Source organism: Triturus cristatus, chromosome 9, assembly GCF_964204655.1.
Source record: "Triturus cristatus chromosome 9, aTriCri1.1, whole genome shotgun sequence".
In the NCBI taxonomy this organism is placed as follows: Eukaryota; Metazoa; Chordata; class Amphibia; order Caudata; family Salamandridae; genus Triturus; species Triturus cristatus.
The window spans coordinates 497,183,339-497,210,667 of record NC_140592.1 but is presented as its reverse complement, the minus strand read 5'-3'; the positions used below and the strand labels follow the sequence as shown (position 1 = coordinate 497,210,667).

At 48.2% G+C, this 27,329-nt stretch overlaps 1 protein-coding gene across 1 annotated transcript in view; it reads left to right on the top strand.

The window, feature by feature from the left end:
• LOC146798198 (uncharacterized) overlaps nucleotides 1-27,329 on the top strand; it is a 978,306-nt gene that overhangs the window by 847,392 nt on the left and 103,585 nt on the right. The window contains exon 6 of the mRNA XM_085625470.1: nucleotides 16,077-16,178. Within this exon, the coding sequence (XP_085481596.1) occupies nucleotides 16,077-16,178 (102 nt within the window). The remainder of the gene's footprint in view (nucleotides 1-16,076; nucleotides 16,179-27,329) is intronic.

Sequence of the window (27,329 nt, the reverse complement as noted above, 5' to 3'; positions counted from 1 at the left end):
GTCTACATGATATTGCAGTATATCATGATACACTAGATATAGACTTGGCAGAGAGTATCTGTAAGGGAAATATCACAACTATTAATGATGCGAGTTTTATTCCCCCATTAACTATGACTGTGCCAATATTATCCACCTCATTGGAGGACAACAATCTGATGTCAAGTGAAGAGGAAAGTTCGGATTTTAATATAGGTGTCAGAGGAAACGGGAGATGTAATTTTATGTTTTGGAATGTTGCTGGTTTAAAATCAAAGGTGACAAATGGACTGTGGAATGAGTTTATACAGCAATTTGATCTCATTAGTCTGCAGGAAACGTGGGCGGTTGCGCAACCCATATTAATGGCTATAAAACCTTACATACACCCGCCATAACCTCCATGCATGGTAGAGCTAAAGGGGGGCTCTGCACCTATGTTTAGAATCTAGCTATATTTAAAAAAATTGACATGTTGTTCGAGGATAGTTTTGATCAAATCATTAGTCTAGTGGTAGATACAAGCTGCACAGTAATAATAGTGAATTATTATAACAATGTTCCCCACAATTTATTAGAAGGGATTGTAAGGGCTATTTGCTGTCATTTGCAACATTTGTAGGAGGTAGGGAGTAAAGATTTAATTATAGTTTGGGGGGGGGGAGATTTTAACACTCCTCTCTGCCAACATTCGGATACCAGGATTTGCGGAGTCACATATGATATGGAGACTATTTTCCCCCATTTACCGCATACAAGGTATGGTGATAGTTTAAATGAAATTGTATTTCAATTTGATCTGGGATTTGTCAACACTTTAAGTAGTCCCCCCGTTCCCTTTGGTCCTACTTTTAGCGGTCGTGGAATTTTTTCTACAATAGATTTGATCTTGGTTTCAAATCGGTATTGCTCAGGTATCATTGACTTTTGTAATCACCACTAAGTGACCATTCTGCACAGAGTCTGGGTATCTCGCTATTTAGTCAAGAGATGAGAAAGGCTAATAGCTCCAATCTTATATTGGAGAATATATCCCTATCTAGGCAAAATGGCTATACTTTAAGCTGGGATAAAGTGGAACCTAATGATTTTATGGTTGATGTTGTAATGAATTGTTATGATAAGATCATGGCCTGCCTGGATTATAATACCACACCTAAAGAAATTGTTGATGGTTTTAATGATATTACAGACCATATTAAGAGGGCACTTACTGTTAATGTAAATAGTAGGGGGAAAAAACAAAGGAAAAAAGGATGGTTTGATCCAAATTGTACTAGGGCTTATAGAAAGCTTAAGCATGCCCTACACATGGAAGAAAAAGACAGGGAAAAGATCAGAGAGGCACGGAGAGAGTACAAGTGTGTCCTAAAAGGTAGAAGAGATATGTTAAGAGCAGAGGCGTGGATAGCTCTACGAGAAGCCTCTAGTGCTAGAGATTCCAGCGCCTTTTGGAAGGCAGTTAATGCACCATTCCTTAGAGATAAGGGCATAGCAACAATTGAGGTGGCAATTCCAGAGCATCGGTGGATAGAGCATTTCTCCTCTCTGTATGATGAGTTATCTCTAGAGTCACATGATAGTATAGTTGCTGAGGTGGAGCATGGTATATTTTTTAGGGATCAAGGAAAAGCGCTCCTTTTTGAGCTAAGTGAGGTAAACCTGGCCATTGCTACTAGTTCGGGTGGGAAGGCAGCAGGGCCGGATGGTGTCCCTGTTGACATTTTTAAAGCTAATATTGCTTTATAGGGCCCATTGTTGACACAAGTGTTCAATGCCTGTAGTTCTGCTGGCTTTGTTTCGACATGGTATGAGACCATCCTTGTACCTATATTTAAAAAGGGGGATAGGACCGAGCCGGCGTGTTACAGACCGATATCACTATAGGATTCAACAGTGAAAATTGTGGGTCGGGTTATATTGAACAGACTCCAGGATTGGGCGGAGGAACGGTCTGTGATAAGTGATCTGCTCTTTGGCTTCCGTAAGAAGTTAGGCACAATTGAGCAGGGCCTTAATTTAAACATCGTGATGAATAAGTACATTAAAGCAAAAAAGGGAGCCCTGTACTTGGCCTTCGTCGACTTATCATCGGCGTTTGATTGCGTAAGGCACAACAAACTCTGGTTGATTTTAGAGGAGCTGGGTGTCAAACCAGTTTTAATTTCCTGTTTAAGAGAGCTATACTTAGGGGCAAAGGCACGGGTACGGTTCGGGGTGGGAGGGGAATGTATTGGACACTTTAAAGTGAAGCGTGGCGTGAGGCAAGGTTGCGTTCTCGCCCCGTTTCTTTTCACCTTATACATAAATAACCTTGAAAAGGTTTTAGTTCAGGAATGTAAGGACCTACCAGAGGCTGGTAAACGCCCTATTCCCGCATTTTTATATGCTGACGATGCGGTCCTAATGGCCCGTACACCATTGGGACTACAAAGGATCGTAACAAGCTTTGCAAATTTTATGACAGAACGGGGCCTTACTATTAATTCATCTAAAACTTTTATTATGAATTGTGGGTCAGGATGTATAAAGACTAGATCAATCTTTATTGATGGAAAACGGATCGAAAGTACAAAGACCTTTTCCTACCTTGGAATTTTATTTGATCGTACGGGGTCATGGGTGCAGGCTGTTAAAGCAAGGAGATTATTGTATATAAAGACCTTATCTGCACTATCAAAGTTTAGTAGGAAATGAGGCAGACGTCGCACGGTGGAACTATTAAACATCTATAAAGCGAAATGGGTTACTGTTGCATCATATGGAGCTGGCATATGGGGGTATGCGGACGTTAGCTCTTTGCAGGCAGCTGAAAATATGTTTTTAAGATTTTTGTTAATGGTTCCTAACAGCACCTCCTCTTTTATATGCCACACAGAACTAGGCTTGTCATATTTAGAAGACATCATAAAGATCCAATAGGTTCTGTTGTGGCATAGGATATGGACAACAGAGGAAACAAATTTTAATCGTGTGGTCTTAGAAGACTGTAGGGGCCTGGATGGGGTGATACATATTAGATGGCTGTTTTATGTTAAATTTTTTCTATATAATTTAGGCCATCAAGAATTTTATGATGACCCACTTACCATGGTCAGGCTGTCCAGGAAAGATCTTAAGGTTCAATGCCTGAGTTTTTTGAGCGAACAGAGATTGTGTGTCGAAATGAGTAAAACCACGGTGCAAGCACATAATCTTACATTAACAACTCTTAGCCTGCAGTCATATCTATGCCTGATAACGAATTACTATGAGATTTTTATTGATGCGCTTTCGTCTGGGTAGTCTGTATAGATCATTAAGTTTTCCAGCTGTAAATGATTGGTCAAAACAGTTATGTAAATGTCCGGTGATGACATCTCTGACCAGTCTACTATACACGTGATATTTTTCTGTAAATTTTATTATGTACAGAGGAAATTATGGATTATTCCTGTTTTAAAAACATTCGGTATGAGGTCCTGTCGCCCAGCACTTGTGGCTCTTCAACAATTAGAGACAGAATTTGTCGTAGCCTCTGTTACTGCTTTTAAAAAAAATGTTTTTAAATACAGGAAAATGATCATGATGTGATTAGAAGTTAAATGAAATTATGTCTACGTACGTGCTGCCATGTCCATTATTGTATATACTAATATTTGTTTTATATATTTTTTAATACGTTTTTACTATGTGCTTTTATGGTTATATATTTGTAACCGAATAAAGTATTATTGAATTGAATTGATTTTAATTGAGTGGGGCCAATATTTTTACAAGGGCAGGGATAGCCTGGGATTGGGCAGTAGGTGACTAAAGCTCCTTTTCCCAGTCTGAAACAATGTCAAGGATCATATTAGATGAGATGCAGCATCTGGCACTTCCCAAAGATGTTGATCCTATGTCTGTAAATCTTCTCTCTCCTTCTCAAATAATTATTCATCAAAATAAAGGGAAATGCACATTTCTAGAGACAGTGAGGGCTAAATAAGTTGTTTGGTGTGTAATAAAATTTCTTATGTGTTCGGTCTTGATGTGATTGGTTGCCGATAAAATGCGTTTCATCTATAGATGGATGGTGGAGTTCAGATAAATCACTCCGTGAATCACAAGTTGTGTTGCGAGTGTTGCAAACCTTGCTATAAAATTCAATAGTATTAGCTTCTAAGAAAAATGTACTTGATGTTAAAAAGAATTATACATTGCTCAGAATTTCATTAAAGTTTACAAAATTATTGGATCTTAAAAAACTAAAATTTCTTTTTTTGCATTCCTTTTTAGGTCTCGGCTGCGAAGGCTGCGCTTGCGCAGTCTCGCTCTGAGATTTAAGGTTTTTCAGAAGAGGGGCTTGAACCCGCCCCTCTTCTCCCCTCTTCTCCATTGGCTGGCCTCTTAAAAGCTGGTCAGCCATTGGAGAAGAGCTTTGTCTCTCCAAAGAAGCCCCGTCTTTTTCGGCTTCGGAGGCGTGTTTTTTACTTTCTTTCTCTCCTCTGGGATGTAAACATTCCAGCCAATAGCAAGAGGAGAGAAAGAAAAACACGCCCCCGAATCCGAAAATGCCACTGCGTTTCTCCGAGGCATTTCTGCTTGACCTCGGAGAAAGGCGGTGGTGTTCATGGCATCATATGGCGTATAATGAGGCTTGTTATGTTGTGGTTTGTGTCTTTTGCTTTCCCCAGAGTCCTTCGTTTATACATGTCCTTCATGTTTGCTTTACCCATGTCCCTCGGTGTTGCTGTGCCTGAACATGTTTTTTGCTGTTCTTCGAGTCTGTGTCTATTTACCGTTCCTATGCGTTTATATTTTCCATGCCTGGGTTAATTTGTGTTGTTTTCCATCTTTCTGAGTGAGTGAGTGAGTGTGTGGTGTGGTGTGTGTGCGTTTGCGTGTGCGCGTTGGACCCTTCGTCTTTGCTGTGCTTGAGTTTAACTGTGCTTCGTGTGCTTGAGTCCATGTGTTTGCTTTTCCTGGGTAATGGTGTTTGCTCGCAGACCGGTTTTCTTGTGTGTTTGCAGTGCCTGTCTTCCTGTCTTCAGAGACCCATTTCTGTTTGTTGTGTCGCAATCATGTGTTTCCTGTTCCCCACTCCTTATGCGTTTACCGTTTCTGAGTTGTTGCCCCCACCCAAACACACACACACAGTAGACCACACAACTTGTATCTGATTAACCAAGTATAAATTTACCCTTGAACATGTGTTGAGAAGGGCGTGTTCAGGCACAAACTAAACGTCACAAAGTATAGAGAAATGAAGGGGAAGGCTGGAAAGTAATTTTTGTAACTTTATTTACTGCCTCGGTAAAGCATTTTGAATTAAAATCAAGGCAAAAGGACCCATAAAAGGTAAATAATTAAATGGTTTCAGAAATTTCGTCTGGATTGGCACCTGTTGTGGCGAGGGTTAATATATATTTTAGTCCAAGTCAGAAAATGTGCTGGCCAACTCGAGCGTGGCCGTGTTTTTTTTGTGAATCGCGCTCCCGCCTCTTGTTTTGTCTGGGAAGGGTTGACTCATTCCTGTCAGGCTGGCGCCAACAGATCCGCGATGAACCCTCTTTATTCTATTTTCTCGCTGAAGTTTTACCATGAAACATAGGGGTGCTCCCGGTGGAATCCTGGGCCTGTCTTCGGACTGACCTGTTCATTAGTTGGCGTTAAGCTGCCACGAAACAGCACATGCCACAATTAATAAAATCTTCATTCTGAATCTGCAAGTGGAGACTTCTTAATAAAAGGACATTAACGTTGTGAACTTGGAATTCAGTGGGTAGATAAAGTTCGGGAGCTAGTTAAAATTTGAAGGCGCATTTACATTTTACTGCACGGGCCTTCATCTACGGCGGGGGCACGGAGCTCAGTGGGCGAATGCATCCACCGGGAATTGAAATCCTGACGGGGCCTCTCAGCCGCTCATCCTTCCGGGCTCTGGGTAGCAATGAAGTTCTATAGCGCCGTGAGGTCCCAGCGCTCTTTATATGGTTTACACATACACCAATTGGGTAGTAAGTAGCGGCGTGGAACATTTTTATTACGTGTATGTGAAGTTGCATTTCGGAAGAGTTGACTGTGGCCCTTTTTAGGTCTCGGCTAACGTAGGTGGCTCTGTGTGTGTGGGTGGCTCTGTGTGTGTGGGTGGCTTTGTGTGTGGCTCTGTGTGTGGGTGCAAATGCAATAGGTCTCGCATTTGAGAGAGATTAGGCTATTGACATTGTAAATAACTGCTGTTTCTTTAAATGTTTTAAAAACAAAAACATAAACAAAAATAATGTCATGAGCAATGCCAATAGCTATAACTTTAACAATGCAGAGACCGTTGCATTGTAAATGCTTGTTTATAGTTATTAGGTGGCTCCAATATTTTCTATGGGCATGTGTTTCAGTACCAATAGTCAGACATGTGTGGTGCTGGACTTACTCAAAGCGGTACAAAAGGGGGTAGTGATGGATGGAGCATCAGAACCAATCAAACACTCACACCCAGTCAACAGATCTGGGTTTGATCCATCACCGTTCTTTAGCCCACTCTGCTACCCAAGGTCAGACATGGCCATATGCAAATAAGTCTGACCCTGTGCCTCATGGGAACAGTCCAGCCCGAACTGCCAAGCCATGCCTTCCCTGGACCGGAAACAAGCTTCCTAGGACCGGTTTCTGGCATTTCAGCCGTCTTCAGCCAGGCTTGCTTGAATCCAGTGGCAAAGTGAGCAAGGGACTCACGTCTGAGCATACCCTGCCAACTTATGGCGAACAAAGCGGTACAAAAGGGGGTAGTGATGGACGGAGCATCAGAACCAATCAAACACTCACACCCAGTCAACAGATCTGGGTTTGATCCATCACCGTTCTTTAGCCCACTCTGCCACCCCAGTTCAGACATGGCCATATGCAAATCAGTCTGACCCTGTGCCTCATGGGAACAGTCCAGCCCAAACTGCCAAGCCATGCCTTCCCTGGACCGGAAACAAGCTTCCTAGGACCGGTTTCTGGCATTTCAGCCGTCTTCAGCCAGGCTTGCTTGAATCCAGTGGCAAAGTGAGCAAGGGACTCGCGTCTGAGCATACCCTGCCAACTTATGGCGAACAAAGCGGTACAAAAGGGGGTAGTAATGGACGGAGCATCAGAACCAATCAAACACTCACACCCAGTCAACAAATCTGGGTTTGATCCATCACCGTTCTTTAGCCCACTCTGCCACCCCAGTTCAGACATGGCCATATGCAAATCAGTCTGACCCTGTGCCTCATGGGAACAGTCCAGCCCGAACTGCCAAAGGCAGAATGAAGACCATAGAATACTTCTGGTTAACACTAATTCAAGCCAGCAAGAATTGTAACCCAAGGGGTTTTTGGTCTTTAGTGAATAAACAAATGAATGGCCAAAGAGGCTGGGGCTGTGCTAATATTTCAGAAGCTGAATGGGTATTTTTTCTAACCACCCATTTTGAAGCAATGGATGATGAAGTTAGCCTAGTAGTCAACAGAACAAAAATGTTATCTCAAACTGGGACTGGATCCCTGTGTCAAGAGCCAGCTCCCCCCATTATGACTGCCCTAGAGGAGGAGGTCAAAGCCATGGACAGCTATATAAGTATGATATCAATCATATACCACTGAGTTTCCATCCAACATTGGGACCCACTGCGTTATGACAACACTGACCAGGCCAACTTTACAACTCGAATAGTTCGTGCCATAACAAGCAGTAGATCGGATGGGGCACCCGGGCCCTACGGGTTGCTATAGGCATTATAGAAACTGGACATCTGGTTCTGGGCAGACCAGTTCACAACCCTAATCGACTATTGTCAGACGACCTCACAGATACCACACTCCTAATCCATAATACATTTGATCCTCAAAGGAGGCATAATATCAGATCCAAAGAAACTACAGGCTGATAACCCTCCTCGATAATGACGCCAAATATTACTCCAGTCTGCTACTGGAAGATCTAACATCATGGGTGGGACAAAGCTGATTAATCCCCTTTAATCAAACGTGGTTCGTGGCTAAATTGGGGACTTTATCCAAACTTATGGCAATATCAGTCCTGCTCAACAAAACAATTACCTCAAAATCTTCAATATACTGCTGCTTTATCGACTTCAAGGCAGCGTTTGATCGAGTACCAAGGGGCCTATTGTGGACTAAGCTACCGAGATGGGGGTTACCACTGCCTCTTCTGGGGGCCATGATACAGCTCTATTCTGACATATGGATCTGTATTAAATTGGGCGAAGGAGCCCATATTTCCAGGAAATTAATGACATAGTGAAGAGTGAAGCAGGGCTGCTTATTGGTCCCCATGCCTTTTAATTTATTCATTGCAGATCTATTGCAGTCCTTCAATGCCATCATTAGCCATTCTCCAAAAATAGGTAGCACTCATATCAGCAATCTGCTGTACATCAACAATCTTGTCCTGTTCATCTACACAGGGGTAGGCTTTCAAAGACTCCTCAACCAATTGTGTATTCAACTGCCAACCAACTGGAGGTAATTCTGTCTAAAACCAAAGTTATAATGTACGGGCACGCGCACCAGCCATACCCGTAAGCCGTGAGGGGAACGGCGAGGTTCTCTCCTTCTGCTTGTCAAGCCCACGCCGTGAGGGGAACGGCCAACGCGAGTCCAGGCCAACGGGTCACGCCGTGAGGGAAACGGCAAGGGGGCACTAAAACTACATTTCCCAGGAGGCTCTGGGAGGTGCCAGAAGATCACGTCAGCCCAGCGCCAGGGGGCTTAAAGAGCGCCCATTCTTCCCGCGGCGCGGGACGCGCACCAGCCATACCCGTAAGCCATGAGGGGAACGGCGAGGTTCTCTCCTTCTGTTTGTCAAGCCCACGCCATGAGGGGAACGGCCAACGCGAGTCCAGGCCAACGGGCCACGCCGTGAGGGAAACTGCCAGGGGGCACTAAAAACTACATTTCCCAGGAGGCTCTGGGAGGCGCCAGAAGATCGCGTCAGCCCAGCGCCATGAGGCTTAAATAGCGCCCATTCTTCCCGCAGCGCAGGACACGCACGGGCAGCGCCCGGGCAAAGCCCGGGCCAAGGGCGGGCCCGTCCTTGCCCGTCATCGCCGGGAGGAGGCTGGGCTGGGCCCCCCCTCTTTAATCCAGACACTTGACCCTCGCGTTGCTGATCTAAGGTACTGTTGATTGCTTCAAGACTGTCAGCCCCTGACGCTGGATTATTGTCATTAGTGTTTGCATTTCTTTTCCTGTTCATCGAGATTAGTTATTTCAATGGGGAAAAGGAAGTCAATGGAGGGAGGGGGCTCTTTGTTATTAAAAAAAGGGAAGAAGGTCAAGAAAGCCCCCCATGCGGCAAATAATTGCGTCCTTACGAGGATTGAGGGCATCGTAAATGAATGTGAAAACATCTTGGGAGACTGCAATATTCCTACTGCTGTCTCGAGCCCAACTGACTCTGAGGAAGCTCCAGTATTAACTCACCCACTTGAAAGAGTTGTGCCTGCTATGTTTTCTAGGAAAACATCGCTAAAATTACCAACTGGGTTAGTACACAAATCAAATGTGGATATCCTGGGGCCTCCTAACTCTCAATCTCATCCAGGTCTAGGTATTCACTCGAGAGCCACTAACAATGGTAATGCCTATGAAGACCTGTTGGACGAAATACCCTGTTTAAATAGATTTGCTGTTTTAGATCCCAGCCCCGTGTGTAGCCCAATCGATACCCCTAGCCAAGAAGGAGCGGCTGAACCACCTATAAATATAAGTCATTGTAATTCTTGTGGCCCTCACAATGCTGCTCTCTACCAGAGAGTGGAACTACTTGAAAGGGAACTAGCCATGTTGAGGCAAAAAGTGGATGAGTTGGAAGCTAGGCCTATAGGTCCAACCACCCCACCCCAACCCCCCCCATCTGTAAAGAAGAGCATAGGCAGGGGTGGGGAGGAGAAGCGCCTTGGGGTTAATGGGTGTAGCCTAGTGTTAGGACAGGTGATACAGGCCCAACCCCCCATTCCTGGCTCTTTTCCCCTGAGTAGCTCCACTCCTTCGTTTGAATCTGCTATGGGAAACGTTCTTAGAGGTAAGACTTTAGATCAGTCTTACCCAAGATCGAAATATGATAGAACTGTTCCGATCAGAGAAGGGTCGTTAGACCAACCATGTTCAGGACCTAACAGGTGTAATTCACACGTGAGGAACTCTACTCCCAAAATCTATATGACCAAGGTCCCCAAACTCCCGAGTTACCCCAGATTCGAAACCCAAGAATCTCTCCACAACAAGGTAATCCACTGGATTAGACATGTGAGAGGCTGTAGGTCGGTAATACGGGAGGACCTGGTCAAAGTTAAGAGGATTACCAAAGAGGGATCGTTGACTGACTGCATCGAGTTACAATTACCCAATGACAAACTAGCAGACGATCTGGTGGCACCTGAGCACCGCACTACCCCGCCCCCGAACCTTCGAAAATCCAGCTCTGCCTTTCCCCACTGTGGTCCCTTGAGGGCGAAGGGACTGAGAGTGGGTTGAGCTCAGTCGATTGACTGGACATACCACTCCCGTCGATACTGGGCACCAGATCTAAGGATGGGAAAAGAGATGGTCCAGTCTCCTGTTTTAATGCTAGGGGGGTTGAGCCAAGGGTGCGGGGGAGGCCACTGGTCAACCATAGTGGTCAAACCTGTGACAGTAGCCTTAATATCGAGGGGAGTACCCCAGTCTTTATTCGCTTTCTATCTTGGAATATCGCTGGGTTACAGAAAAAACTTCTCCTACCTGAGTGGAACAACTTTATAGACAAGCAAGATATTTGTCTTTTCCAGGAAACCTGGAGTATTGTCCCCCTTTATAAGTCTGGATTTACCACCTACTTCCTCCCAGCTTTACATTCAGGGAAAGGTCGACCAGCGGGGGGGCTCCACATCTGGCTAAACATCGCTTTGAACTGGTCATCTTGTACACAAACTACTCCCTCAAATGACATTTTACATTTATCAGTGACAGGTCCCAAAAATGGGCGAAACCTGGAAATATTTAATGTATATGCCAGAGGGTCTCCTGGGGCACAATTTTCCTCCACTCTAGCAGTCCTAGAGAACGAGCTGTCCGGTATTAATCCCAAATCTGTTGTCATTGTGGCAGGAGATTTTAACTGTACCTATGAACCCCTCTGTTCTGAGGACGTTTTGGGTTTGGGTGAACAGGATAACATATTCTCAATACCCCCTCTTAGCCTAGCCCCAATAAAGAAGTGGACACAAAGGGCCGTACAATTGAATGCCCTAACCGTGGCGCTTAACTTAAGAGCTGTCAATGGCAGGACGCGCTCGGATAAGTCTGGGGCTAACACATATAACAGGACTAATTCCCAATCCAGGATTGATTACATCCTATTGGATTTACGGCTTTGGCAGGATCTGGCCGATATGGAAATTTTATTCTCACAAGATAGTGACCATAATCCGCTGTGCATGCTTCTAAAAAATAATTGGACAACCTTTAGACCCCACACCGAAGTGAAAGTAGTAACAAAGGAAGTAGTGCCCTCAAACTGTAAGCGACGCCTCAAATGGCATAGGGTCTCCTTGGAGGAAGACAAACTGAGTGAAATAAGAGACCTCATAGGGTAGAAAGCTCTGGAGTCTGCCTCGATCGGCCCAACTTTAGAGGGAGCTCAGAGCTCTCCACTCCCACTCTTCTATCATGAAACCATTGAAAAGTTGGGAATGTATTTTACTATACTGGATCATTCCGCTCCTAAAAAGACCCCCAGGCCCTCCAATTCGTGGTATTCGAAGCCATGTAAAATAAAAAGACGCCTGCTGACCATAGCCCTCAAAAGCAATGATATGTCTCAGGTTAGACAGGCCAGAAAAGAGTATTCTAGGGCTATTGATCAAGCCAAGCGAATCTGGGAAGAAGCGCGTTGGCAGGATCTCAAATCTGCTTCCTCCTCGAAGGACGCCACATTGTTCTGGAGTCTTATCCACAAAGGTAGTCAAAAGGGTGAGGCGATACCCAACCCCATAACGGAACAACAGTGGCATTTACATTTTTCTGATTTATATAGCGAGGGTGATGCCCCCATGCCTCTAATTAGTGAAAATGCGCTGCCACCTCCGTTGGACCCACCATTAGTCGTGACCCATGAGGCGGACTATCCAGCTGCCCCTTTTAAAATTAATGAAGTTCTTCTCGCCATCAAAGGGTTAGCCCCGGGAAAGGCTGCGGGTCCGGATGCTATTCCTGGCGATCTCCTCCATAACGAACCCAAAATATGGGCTAATTTTATTTTATCTATTTTAAATCTTGTTGCTGGAGGCCACCCCATCCCGGACTCCTGGAAGGGCGCTGAGGTGGTTACCATATATAAAAAGGGGAATAGGGAGGATCCTGCCAACTACAGGCCGATTAGTTTAATCGACGTAGTCCAGAAGGTAGTTGGCAGGGTCCTCCTTATGAGGGTGAGGTCATGGATGAATGAGGACAATGTGCTTTCGCATTTTCAGGCTGGCTTCAGACAGGGGGTGGGTACGATGGACCAGGTCTTCCGGTTTTACATGACCTACTGGCAAACAGTGGTTATTGGGAAAGGCAGTCTCTATCTGGCCTTCATTGACCTCAAGACCGCGTTTGACCTGGTCCCCCGTGCCAATTTATGGCAGATACTCCATGACATGGGTTTTCCCCCTATGTTACTCGACATCGTCAAGCGCCTCCACGAGGGGAATTATGCAAGAATCAGGTGGGGAAACCAGGGCCAGCTGACTCAAAGGATCGCAGTGAACAGGGGCGTACGCCAGGGATGTGTGCTGGCTCCTACACTGTTTTCTCTTTTTATAAATGGGGTAGTGGAACATCTTAAAGCGGTTCCATCTGATGCCCCTTCTCTGGCCGGTGAAAAATCCCCCACCCTCCTCTTTGCTGATGACACCCTCTTGATGTCCAAGTCCCCAAGCGGTCTGCAAAAGTTACTAGATAGATTTAGCCAATTTTGTGAAGCACGGGGCTTAGTGATTAACACATCTAAAACTAAACTCATGGCACGATCCCCCTCGAAACGCTTCAAGAATGACATTACATTGAATGGCATTTTATTGGATATTGTTGATTCCTTTGATTATTTGGGTATTAGGCTCAACAATAAAATGAAATGGAATAGTCATCTAGACAAAATGCTTTTAAATCACAAGAGGGTGGCGGGGGCCATCCTACGTGAACAACGCCTTTCCTTCAGCAGATTAGTCTCTCCGGCCCGAACAGTCTATGATGGGAAAGCTTTGCCCTCAGCCTTATACGGAGCAGAGTTATGGGGGTTCAAGAATGTCTGCGATCTGAAGAAATCCGAGAATTTTTTTTTAAGAAATCTTGTTTCTCTCCCTCTCTCTACCCCTTTGATACCGCTCCGGAAAGATATGGGTAAACGATCCATCAAGGATCTAGCTAGACTGCGACCGTTGCTTTTCTGGGTTCGTTTGAGACAAACTCCAGAGTTAGCAAGCTATGCCAAAGCCCTGAATGAGATTATCCTTCTAAACACAGGCAACAAGATCAAATGGCTTAACAAATTAAAACAGCTGGTTATAGAAATCGGATTCCGGGAGGCATGGTCTAGTCAGATTCCACCTACTAAGCAAAGCATAAGAAAAGCATACTGGAATTGGGTTTGGAATGTGGAAGTTCGAAAAACTAATCATGGGTCCCTCACTGACCATTTCCTAGAGCACAAGCTTGTGGCCAAAATTGAGCTATATCTCGACTTCATACAATCACCAAGAGACAGAATGCTCTATATAAGGCTCAGGCTTGGCACACTACCGCTCAACTCTTTTGTAGCAAATTGGAAACGATCAAGAGTGACATCTACCAACTGTCCTAGCTGCCCCGCTCCCCTCGAATCCATTCCCCATTTTCTCTTCGCGTGCCCGGCTTACAAGACGGCGAGAAGAAAATGGCTCAGACCAATTTGCAGGAATTTGGGATTCATGGATTACAGGGTGGCGCTTCGATTTATTTTAACTGACACATCTCTACTCGCTACAGTTTGTGGGGTAGCCAAATACTTGGGATGTGCCTGGTTGATACGCACCAAAATTATTAACGCCCATTTGAGCTAGGCCTTTCGAAGCCTAGGTATCTTGCCCATGCATTTAGGCCACTATATTCTCGGTTTTATATGTATATATATATTGTTTTAACACACCTTTTACTGATACATGATACATAGTATGTCAATTTTATACTGATCATACTTGGTGTACTTTTATGATATTTTATATCGAATAAAGTAATATGACTTAATGTACGGGCATAAAAAACATCAAGGAGGAGGATAGTCCTACAGTGGTAAAAGTATTACAATGGAAAAGTCCTACAAATATTCAGGGGTTCATATTGATACTAGATGCTCCTTCGTGAAACAACGGCAAGTGGTTGGAGCAAAAGCACTGCTGCTACAGGTAACGCTATCAAAACTGGCGAAACATCTACTGGGAACAAGACTGTCTCCATTAATATCTGTCACGAGGGCAAAGATCCTTCCCTCTCTAACCTATGGCTGTGAAATCACGCTAGGGAAATACCATAGCTTGTTGAACAATCTAATTGTTAAGCTCTATAAGCAAGTATTTCAACTACTGAAATCCCATCCACGGGTAGGTCAGACTTGAATTTGGCATTTCAGACCAATGTGCGGCGGAGGTCGGTGTCTATCTCATCCTGTGCAATAAGTTACAAAGGGCCTGCAGCTGCTGGAAGCAACGGACCACTGGGACAGCAATCCCACTCAACAACACTTGAATTGAGCATAAGAAAGTGCATTCGGCTCTGGTCGTTTCACTTGGACATGGCATAACTCTCCAAACGCCGACATACCTGTTCAATCATCACAGGGTATCAGCCAGCCAGCTCAGCATCACATTTTCCTTTCAGGTAAGCTGTCTTCTGGAAGATAAGATTTATGGCCCCTAGGCTAGGGGAGTGGCCTTTCCTTTAACACCTAGCCAATTGGCGTGATTCAAGCGAGAACATAACATGCAGGGGCTGTGGAACCAGCGAGAAAACACTAGAACATGTAATATGTCTTTTTCCAGCACTGCTGAATGAACGCAGGGCCAGCGTAGGAAGAGAATTGAAGAAACTGTGTGTTCGTACCTGCCGGCAGGCCATTATTGCCTCTTTAAATCCCAGTAACGCAGTTTTGAATATCCTGTTGACCTGGTTTGTTACCACTGCAGCCAACATGTTCAGTTGGCTGGGGGATACATAATGCAGTTCTCCCTAACTCTGGCCCACCGCACACTTGGCTTGGTGTATTTATAGCCAATTATCTGTAAACAACTAGTTCTTTGCAGGACCTGCACTTTATAAAACCTCATGCTGCTACAACCTAGGACTAACCAGCTGCTTTCACTTATAACTGATCAAAGTGCTAAAACTAGGCTTTCGCTTTATTGTACTTGCACTGTACCTAGCCGTTGTGCTTTTAAGGGCAATTTAGTTTTCATTTCAGTTTTCTTTTTATAGCTGTCCTTTGTATTTTACCGAAATCTGTGCTGCTGTAACCATAGAATAAATTGAGGCTTTTTTCTAATAACTAGCTAATGCGGTAACCTGTTCATATTAATAATGTGCTAAAGCTGACATGCTGTATCGCTGTACCTGCACTTTACTGATTCCTTGTTCTAAAAAAAAAAATGTGTAAGTCTTTGACCACTGTTTAACTTGCAAAAACCCGTCTTTGTGGAGTTTTTGAGATAAATAATTCCCCACAGGCGGCTGAATAAAACCGTAACTGCAAAATATGTTTTTAAGAAAAACTTAAATACATCATTGTTTTAATGTTTACATTTTATTCTGTTTCATTTGCATGAACTTGGTCATGTTTATTTGTACCTTCTGTTTTATATTGTAAAGGTTTTGAATAACCATAAATAATAAAGCCATCACATTCCAGAGTACATTTACTGCTGTTTTGGGTCCCATTTGGCTGTAGTACCATTGGAAATGCAGTTTGTGAACAGAAATCAGTTTACCTTTTTGTATGAGGCATTTCTTCCTTGCTGAACTCACTCTTGCTGCTGACTTCCTTATTCCTACATAAAGCTCTCCCATGCTTAGTAATTCTTTTCCATTTTCCAGCGACTCTCCTGCCCTTTCACATTTACTACAAAAATGTATGCGGAGATCTCCACAACCGGTGCATAGACCACAGCATACAAAAAATGGGATTTCTTCATATAGGTTAGTGAACAGCATTTTATAGTATATGAGTAGTACTAGTGTATTACTACTAAGTGCACTACAAAGTACAGTTTGTGAACAGGGTCCACAACGTTGACGCTTCGCCCTTTCTGACAGATTACATACAACCTGAATGGTCTTTTACATTATTGTCATTGAGAAAAAAGTAGTGTTTGTAGCTTCCCTATTCAGTTCACCTACAGTCCCTTTTATTACTGGCCACAAATCTCTTACTTTCACTGTGTTTTTCTGCATGTTGATTGCCCCCATCCTCATTTCTTTACATCATGGGATAGCTAACACCAATTAGTTAGCTTTCCATGAATATCCCAGTTTCTAACTTGTATTATTCGGTGAACTTATATATTGATGCATGACTACCACAGTAACTGAATGTAAACCAAACAACTCAATTTGGGACCCTTGTCCGTGTCTATGCAAAGCCACCATAAGACAGAGCTTGAATGAGATGGGGGCAGTCCAGGAGGCTTTGGGGTGTTTCTACTGCAGGTGCCATGCGCCTGACCTATTCAGGATTCTAACCTTGATACTATGGGCCAGCATCCCACCTTGTCCAGGATTAATTTCCACTCAAGAGGCAGCATTATATGTGTGTGTGGGAAAGATGTAATACTGAATCTTGGAAAAGTGGGCCTCGTGCTTGTGCATTGACTTCTGGCACACCCTCTACTTGTTCACTTCTCATAGCCTCCTAATTTGCTCATAGTTCCATCCACTGACACCTAATCCCAGGAACCCTCCTTTGGGAGCAGGTTGTGGTTAATTTTCGCCTCCAGGGTGGCTCCTGTTTTTTGGATTTTAGTTGGAGATTCCATTTTCACAGACTCCGCCTTTCGGTGTGTGAAGGCCTGAAATCAAATGAGCTCTAGACTCTGGAGGCGTAATGGGTACCTGATGGCTTCATAGTACTGCCTAAGCTCAGTCAGACTCAGCCCAGACTCTGCCGCTGTGTCCATGGGGAGCAAACTACTTTAAAATATGATTTAATACAACTACAACTTTGCTCAACCTTTGACGCTAAACTGGACTTTAATCCCACACTTGGTGAAGCAGGGACCATGTGGTGAAATGTATGTTTCTTCATGTAGTGGGGCAGTGGTCAGCACCCCAGCTCCCGTTCAGCTCTCCGATCTTATTTGTTTGGGTACCATATAGGATGCCCCAGCCAGTAAGGCTCAGTCACCTTTCTGATTAAGAGCCAATCCTCAAGCCTGCTGTTGAGGTGTTCAAAGCCCACCTTAACACCAGGTCTGCCTCTGGGTGATTCCTTAATGGGGTAGGAGGATTTGACTCTTCTGCTTACCCTCGGCTGCTCTGGTGTAATATGAACAGGCAAGCATGGGGCATGCCAACCTCCAAGGCCTACATTCATTCCCGATTACCCATGCCATTGCAAATTGGGCTCATATCGAACACTCTTGGAGCAGCCATTGTGGGAAGGAAACACTTGTAGGTTTTTGATTTGCACTCTTCAACCACCCGTTCCTGTGCCCTATTAAACTACCCCACGATGGCGACCGAGCTTGCGCATTTCAAGCGAAGGGTGTCGTGGTACAGGGCATCAAATGTTAGTCTTTTATGGCTACTCTAGAGGCTGTAACCAGTAGTTATGGCCATTTTTACTGCTGCCTGAATGAAAATGTATAATTTAGCAACGTGGAGAGTGTTTACAAAATTAGAGCAGATTTTATTCAGTACTGTCCACAGTGCACTCACGGCTCTTCTCCGAAATAACCATAGAGCTAACTTGCACCTCTTGGAGTCCACTCTAAATGCATTCTAAAAAAACTATTGACTACGAAAGAGCGTATATGCCCCACTTCTAGGTACCTCATCTGACTCGGATCCGTTACTAGTGTTTATTGGTTCCTCCACTGTATAGCTGGATCACAGTCTTTTCCGCAGGCAGTGTATATTGCATATATGACTGTTCTCACCTTTAAACACATCAAAATGTAGCACAACCAGAATTACGTTTCACTATATTGAAGGTTATTGCACCTTGTGATATATATTGGGTACATGAATGGTTCCCGCCATGTCGATATATAATGAACAATGTGCATGTTCTAGACATCTAAAGTAGCAGAATCAGACGTCTTTTTACTTAAGTGATGTTTATTGCACCTAGCGATAAATATTGCATATCTAAATTGCTATTGCCATGCTGACACATGTCCTGCACGTGCACTGCACTACTGAAATGGTTTGCCTGTGCTTGTTTTCGAAGATCTGAAGGCGCATAATGGATAACGACGTCTTACTCCCTCGACGGTTTGAGCGCATCTGTGGAGATGTGAATGGTACTTTTCTTCTCACCCACAGGTGATAAAGCTATCATATGCTCAATGGGGGTCCTTCACTGTGTGATATGTATCTCATGCCGCTTTAATGATCTGACTGTTGAGGTGTTAAGCAGGCCTGCGCCTTGGTATTCTAAAATCATCATAAAATAACAGCCTGTCTTGTGAATAGACTGACGAGTCTTGCCGCACACGGTTTCCTGTGGCACTCTTCTTACACAAGTAGTGAGTACCTCGCTCCAGTGAGTATGTTCTTCTGCATCTTCCTTTTCCCTCTCTTTAGCTCCGCCACCACATTCTGCTTGTAGGCTTGTTACCCAGTCGTTTGATATTTTTGCTGCAGAATTATTACAGCAGGGCGCCTATCTCAGCAACGAAATCCCTATGTCCAATCACTTTAAAGGGCATTGATTGTAATACATTTGGAGTAACCTAACCCGAAGGGCTCTCTAAACAAAGTGACACCTAAAACTAGAGAACATCGTGCAAACATGGCTATTCCAAAACAACTTTAATTGCTGACAAATATGTTAGAGGATCCAGCAAAATCGCCGTAGCGTTTTCACTGTGAAAGTCATTGTGTGGCATGCCTGCCTTTTTCACTTTTTCACACTAATTAAAGACAATGTAATCCCATCCAATTTACCTTCTCTGTATGACGTTTTGGAGATCAGAAATGTGAACTTCACAGAGGTGTCCTTCAAAATAGCAAAATAATGGTGCAGATCAGCCATTGGAAATTCCTCTGTCCCTACTCGCCACAGTTTTAATCAAAAACATATACGACGAATGCATTTGTAAACCTCATATTCATCATGAAGGGTATTTTGGCACTGAAATATCAGATGGCAATATTTTCCCGTACTCTATAGTACTCTTTTAATCATCCACAGAAGGATGAGAGGCTGAGTGCACACAGCAGGATTTAACCACTCGACCAGGAGGTCAAAAACACACCCCTGTAGTGGATGCATTATTCCACTGACACACAGACCCATCTTTATATCTTTATATGAATACGATAATTATAAAAAATAAATCAGTGCCCACAGAACCATCTCTGCAATCTTCTAATTTTCGGCTACTCCCAGCTGTGAGACAACAACCTATACACCCATGTCCAGCTCATTAATCATGAATCGCGTAAAAAAAAATAAAAAAAATAAAAAAAATCAACAACAAAAAAATCATGAATCGCACATCTTCAAGTTCAAACGATCAGCCAAACCACAACTAGCTCAACGTGGCATACGCCAGTGTTAGAAAGGGCTAAGTAGCCCAAATCAAGACAACCACACACACACACATATGGGCTGCAGGTAAACACATACTATGTTTCTATGAGAGATATTCATGACATCTCAGCTACGCCAGATCTTGAATTTCTGTGCTTTCAAACATGAGTTCATACATGAGCATCCACTAAATTATGACTATAACTGGAATGTAACCAAGCTTTAGCACATACTGATGGTGCTGATGCTCTGAAAGGGCAACAAAACCCCATAATCAACTCTTTGCAACAACAAAATATCTCTGGACGTAGCTATAGAACCCTCTTGATCAGGACTGGTCACTAACTAATGCCTCCTCCAACCTTAATTCCTTGAAATATGATCTCACAGTAAAGCATTGTGTATCTTCTGGGTATTCTACTACCCTCCCCGAAACCGATCATTTTAAAAAAAAAAAAACCTGGCTGCCAAAGAAGTCAACCCATTAATTAGGATCACTTGCTGAGACCACAAAATTGATAATGACACAACTAAACGTATCAAACTTAGAGGAGATAGTGTTATAACCTCATTTGTATGAAACTGTGAGACCGGCCTCACGGCGTTGCCCTCCCAATCATCCAGCCAACCTGCAACCACCCTCAAGACACGACATCTCCGACTCCGGCCGCCCCAGCCACCCAGATCCGAGGGCCGGCCAGAGCCCTGACAGACTCGACACCCTACCACGCATGTCCGACCAAGGGAGCGGGAACCCTCGAGCCAGACCCAGAGGCGCCAGCCCAGTCACACCTCGGGTCGCCTTCCCCGGGAAGACTCGATCGGCCCCCAGGCCCCTGGGGAGCAGGCGCCTCCCCTGCCGAGCGTCTGGGGTCCCTCCCAGACCCACCTGAAAAGACCAAAGAAGTGAGCGGCAGGAAATCCCGCCGAACCCCCTCCGTCACCCCAGTCCCCCCTCTGCCAGGACTCCGGACTTCAAAGAGCAAGCGGAGTATAACAAGGGGTGCCGGAGGAACGAATGCAGAGAAGACCTGGAACCATCCGAGCCTGCTGACGCTGTCGTGGCTCCTGAACGCTGAAGTCACCTGGGCCTGCTGAGTGACTCGTGGCCTCTCGCTATTGAACCATCTGAGCCCTGCTGACGAGGTCGCGGCTCCCGAACACTGAACCACCTGGGCCTGCTGAGTGACTCGCGGCCCCCAGCTATTGAACCATCCGAGCCTGCTGACGCTGTCGCGACTCCTGAACGCTGAAGTCACCTGGGCCTGCTGAGTGACTCGCGGCCTCTCGCTATTGAACCATCTGAGCCCTGCTGACGAGGTCGCGGCTCCCGAACACTGAACCACCTGGGCCTGCTGAGTGACTCGCGGCCCCCAGCTATTGAACCATCTGAGCCTTGCTGACGGAATCGCGGCTCCCGAACTCCGACCACCTGTGCCTGCTGAGAGACTCGTGGCGCTCCCCTTGAGGACGACTCGATAAGAGATCGCCAGAGACACGACACCCTCCAGCTCGAGGATTGTGAGCTATCCGCAGGGTACTTTGCAGAGACACTACCTTCAAAGACTGTCCCGCTACCCCTTTCCCTTACCACCGATTTGTAGTATCTTGTGCCGCTGATGTACTACTTGCACCTTGGATCATAAAGATCCCTTGAAACCTTCGATAAAAGAACCTATCGTCCTACAAAGAATACGTGTGGTGTCACTCTGTTCGTAGTGTAAGCTCAGGGTGTGCGCGCCTGGTTCGGCCTACTTGGGAGAGGTGGGTCAAAGGGGTGGGCAAGACGGGTATCGAACCCCCCTCCGGCAAACGCCTTTCCAACATTTGGTGGCAGACGACGGGATCTGAGCCGACACCGAAAGAGAGCGTGCAGTGAACGACTGACGCACTACCAAACAGAGATGGAAGGAGAAACCTCCCTGGGTGCCGCAGGTACCGAAATAAGCTCACCGTTCCGAGAGGATCAATTGGACTATTACACGCATAGAGAATTAAAACAGTTTTGCAAGGACCTTGGCATCGCTACCACCGGATTAAGCACAAAGGAAGACTTCCAGAAAGTACTGAAAACCTGGGTCGAGACGGGGGCACCCCCGACCCAAACGGAAGGAGACTCTGCCCATGAACCACCAAGCATCCCGGTGAGAAACAACGGGACAGAGGGGAACCTGTCCCCCGAGGAGCTAGCGGACCGAGAGAGAAGCCGCAACCACGAACTTGAACTGGCAAAGCTAAACATCGAGGGAGAAATAAAACTGGCAGAGAAAAAGTTGGCCGTCGAGCAGTTACGGCTACAAGGGGAACTCGAGGAGAAGAGACGCCAAAGAGAGCACGACGAAAAAAAACTCCAGCTAGAACATGAACGCAGCCTGAAGGAGATCGAGTGGCGGGCTAAAAACGAAAAGTCACAGCCGCCCGGGAATCCACCGTCCGCTCCCACCGGAGAAACCAAAGTCCACATCCCCAAGGATGTGGTAAAAGAGTGTTACAAAAATGACGATATCCAGCAGTGGTTTAAGGCCTACGAAGTCGCCATGACCTCTCACCGAGTCCCGCAGATGGATTGAGGGGCTGGCCTATGGGGCCGGTTCTTAAGCGAAGGAAGAGACACCCTGCTAGATCTGCCCTCCACGGTCATGAACTCCTACAGCCACATGAAGGAAGCCCTCGTGGGCCGGTATGGACTCACCCCCGAAATGTACCGACAACGGTTCCGAGATTGCAAGAAGATACCGGGCACCACGTGGGTAGAATACGTGAACTTTTACAGCCGAGCCTTGGACGGGTGGATCAAGGGCAGCAAGGTCTCCACCTTCGAAGAACTGTTTGATCTGATTGCCTGGGAACATTTAGCGGCCAATTGCTTTGTAGAACTGCGCCAACATCTCCTGGACAGTAAACTCACCGACCCTTGGAAGCTGGCCGCTGAGGCTGATCGTTGGGTGAACACCCGGGCCACCCGGGGCCCGGGGGGGGTCTACGGCCGCCACAGTCAAGGCCCCCCCCCGCCAGAGGGGTGGAGGAAACCACGGCCGACCAAGAGACTTCCCCGGGGGGTCCTCACACAGCCCCCCCAGCAGCCCACCAGCGGCAGGTTCAGCTCCGTCCCCACCCAGCACCGGAGCCCCAGGACGGCTAGGTCCACGAGCTAGGATCACATGCTTCCGCTGCCAACAGCCCAGACACTACGCCAATGACCCCCAGTGTCCCCAGTATCAGCGAACCGCAACGACCAACCCCCCGGCCCGGCAGATGGCCTCCGTGGGAAGAGATGGAGGACTCCGAAGAATGGGAACCAGCGGCCATGGCCCTGGTCTCCCTTGGTGATCGAGAAAGGTCCCCGGGACACCCTTGCCCGCCAACACAAAGAAATACCGACAGCAGGTGACCATCAACGGCCACCGAGTCGAAGGCCTCCGCGACACCGGGGCGAGTGTCACCGCGGTCCACCGCAGCCTAATCTCAGAAGACCAGATCCTAACCGGTGCCCTCTGTCCGGTCATATCCTCCGACAATTCTGAGAGCCTCTGCCAGATGGCGCTGGTGCCTTTCGAGTGGGGAGGGGTCTCCGGAGAATTGAAGGTAGCGGTCCGAAAATCACAGCCCGTAGACTGCCTCCTGGGCAACGACCTGGAGAGTTCCCCGTGGGGGCAAGTGGAACGAAGAGCCCATCTCGAGATGATGGGCCTACCAGAATGGGTCTGCGCCACCACGCGCTCCATGACCGCGCGATTTCCTCTCGCCGCGGGTAGTGAGGGCCACGCCCCGAACGCTGTCCCTGAGGACCGGGATGCCCTACCAGAGCCGGACAACCCTCCTTTGGACGGAGGAGAAGCCACGGACCCGGGAGAGGGGCCAGAACTGTCCGCCCCTGAGGCACTGACTGAGCTCGGAGAACTGCCCGAGATGGCCCAATGGCGCTGTGAGGGAGGGCCCTCCCGTGAAGAGTTCTGCCAGGAACAGGCCACCTGCCCTTCCCTCGTGGGACTCAGACAACAAGCCGAAGCCCAGGCCGCCGGTGACCGAACCGGAACCCATTGGGTCTATTGGGACAATGGCCTCCTATACAGAGAACAAAAGTCAGCCGAGCTAGGCTCAGCCCGAGTACTGGTGGTACCCCTGCGTTTCCGAAGCCTCCTCCTGGGCCTGGCCCACGATGTACCCTTGGCAGGACACTTAGGCCAAGACAAAACATATCAGCGATTGGTTACCCACTTCTATTGGCCCAAGATGCGAGCGAATGTAGACGTACACTGCAAATCCTGCCTCACGTGCCAGGGCAGTGGGAAGAGTGGCGGAAAACACAAAGCTCCCTTACAACCGTTCCCCGTTGTAAGTACCCCGTTCGAGCGGGTCGGCATCGACATCGTAGGACCCCTGGATCCAAAGACCGCCCAGGGCCACCGCTTCATCCTTGTCCTGGTGGACCATGCCACCCGCTACCCCGAGGCCATTCCCCTCCGCACCGTGACGACTCCCGTGTTGGGCCGGGCTCTCATGGGGATCTTCTCCCGTGTCGGATTTCCCCGCGAGGTTGTGAGTGATCGCGGCACTAACTTCATATCCCGCTACATGAAGTCCCTGTGGCAGCAGTGCGGAGTCACATATAAGTTCACGACCCCCTACCACCCCCAGGGCAACGGCCTAGTGGACCACTTCAACCGAACCCTGAAGGGAATGATCCTGGGCCTCGAAGAGCCCCTGCGCCGGAGATGGGACGTCCTCCTCCCTTGCCTCCTGTTCGCGTACCGAGAAGTTCCCCAAAAGTCTCTGGGGTTCAGCCCCTTCGAACTGCTATACGGACACCCCGTCCGAGGGCCCCTGAGCCTCGTCAAAGAGGGCTGGGAGACAAGCCCCCGGGGGACACCCCCTGATGTGTTCCGCTACATCCTGGCGCTCCGCAACCAGACGAGGAAGTTCAGAGAACTCGCAGAGGCTAACCTCGAGGCCAGCCAAGAAGAAATGAAGCACTGGTATGACCAGAACGCAACCCTGGTCGAGTTCCAGCCGGGCCAGCAGGTTTGGGTCATGGCCCCGGTGAAGCCCTGCGCCCTACAAGACAAATGGACTGGTCCCTTCAAGGTGATCGAGCGGAAGAGTCAGGTCACGTACCTGATCGATGTACAGTCCCCACGGAACCCCCTCCGGGTCCTCCACGTGAACCGTCTCAAGTCCCACTTTGTGAGAACGGAATTAAGTTTGCTACTGGCCACCGATGACGGGGCGGAAGAAGACACCGAACCCCTGCCCGACCCCCTGTGCGCTAAAGACCTGGATGGTTCCGTGGAGGGAGTGAGACTTTCAACCACCCTCACTCCCCAACAGTCCGACAACTGCCGCCAGCTGCTCAGACAATTCGCAGACCTCTTCTCCCTCATTCCAAGGGTCACCGACTGGTGTGTCCACGACGTGGACACCGGCGACAGCCCGCCTGTGAGACACCGAGCCTACCGGGTGCCTGACCGGGTCCGCACCTGCATCAAGACCGAGGTACAGAAGATGCTCACCCTTGGAGTAATCGAACCCTCCGACAGCCCCTGGGCCAGCCCGGTGGTTCTGGTCCCGAAAGCGGCTTCCCCTGGGGTCGCCCCCGAACTAAGATTCTGTGTGGACTACGGGGGGCTCAATGCGGTCACCCGAGCAGACGCTCACCCTATTCCCCGCGCCGACGAGCTCATCGACCGCCTTGGGGCCGCCTGGTTCCTCAGCACTTTCGACCTGACCTGCGGATACTGGCAGATTGCTCTCACGGAGGGAGCGAAAGAACGCTCCGCCTTCTCCACACCAGATGGACACTACCGCTTCAGGGTCATGCCGTTCGGGATGAAGAACGCCCCAGCCACGTTCCAGCGGTTGGTGAACAAGGTCCTGGCCGGACTCGAGGAGTTCAGCGCAGCGTACCTTGACGACATCGCCGTATTCAGCTCTCAATGGCACGAGCATCTCCAGCACCTCCAGCAAGTACTAATGGCCCTGCGCCAAGCCGGACTAACCGTGAAGGCCAGCAAATGCCAGCTCGGGCAAGGCTCCGTGGTCTACCTGGGGCATCAGGTGGGCAGCGGCCAGGTCTCCCCCCTCCAACCGAAAATCGACGCCATCAAGTCCTGGGAGCCCCCCACCACGCAGACGGAGGTCCGGGCCTTCCTGGGCCTTACAGGGTACTACCGGAGGTTCATTAAAAACTATGGTAGCCTCGCAGGGCCTCTCACGGAGTTGACCTCCAAAAAGCTCCCGAAGAAGGTGCAGTGGACCCCCCAGTGCCAGCAGGCGTTCGACGCCTTGAAAACCGCCATGTGCACCGCCCCCGTACTCAAGGCCCCCGACTACTCCCAAGAGTTTGTGGTCCAGACCGACGCATCCGAACACGCATCGGGCCGTCCTCTCGCAGTTCAACGACAAGGGCATCGATCAGCCCATAGCCTTCATCAGCCGAAGGCTGCTGCCGCGAGAGCAGCGTTGGAGTACTATAGAACGAGAGACCTTCGCCGTGGTCTGGGCCCTCAAGAAACTACGGCCCTACTTGTTCGGAACCCATTTCCGAGTACAGACGGACCACCGGCCTTTGCGGTGGCTAATGCAGATGAGGGGGGAGAACCCCAAGCTACTACGATGGTCCATCTCTCTCCAAGGGATGGACTTCACTGTCGAACATCGCCCCGGGACGGATCATGCCAACGCCGACGGCCTGTCCCGGTTCTTCCGCTTCGGCGAGGAGAACCCCCCAGTGGATGGGTAGTTCTCCACGCCTTTCAGCTGGGGGGGGACGCGTGTGAGACCGGCCTCATGGCGTTGCCCTCCCAATCATCCAGCCAACCTGCAACCACCCTCAAGACACGACATCTCCGACTCCGGCCGCCCCAGCCACCCAGATCCGAGGGCCGGCCAGAGCCCTGACAGACTCGACACCCTACCACGCATGTCCGACCAAGGGAGCGGGAACCCTCGAGCCAGACCCAGAGGCGCCAGCCCAGTCACACCTCGGGTCGCCTTCCCTGGGAAGACTCGATCGGCCCCCAGGCCCCTGGGGAGCAGGCGCCTCCCCTGCCGAGCGTCTGGGGTCCCTCCCAGACCCACCTGAAAAGACCAAAGAAGTGAGCGGCAGGAAATCCCGCCGAACCCCCTCCGTCACCCCAGTCCCCCCTCTGCGAGGACTCCGGACTTCAAAGAGCAAGCGGAGTATAACAAGGGGTGCCGGAGGAACGAATGCAGAGAAGACCTGGAACCATCCGAGCCTGCTGTCGCGGCTCCTGAACGCTGAATTCACCTGGGCCTGCTGAGTGACTCGCGGCCTCTCGCTATTGAACCATCTGAGCCCTGCTGACGAGGTCGCGGCTCCCGAACACTGAACCCCCTGGGCCTGCTGAGTGACTCGCGGCCCCCAGCTATTGAACCATCCGAGCCTGCTGACGCTGTCGCGGCTCCTGAACGCTGAATTCACCTGGGCCTGCTGAGTGACTCGCGGCCTCTCGCTATTGAACCATCTGAGCCCTGATGACGAGGTTGCGGCTCCTGAACCACCTGGGCCTACTGAGTGACTCGCGGCCCCCAGATATTGAACCATCTGAGCCTTGCTGGCGGAATCGCGGCTC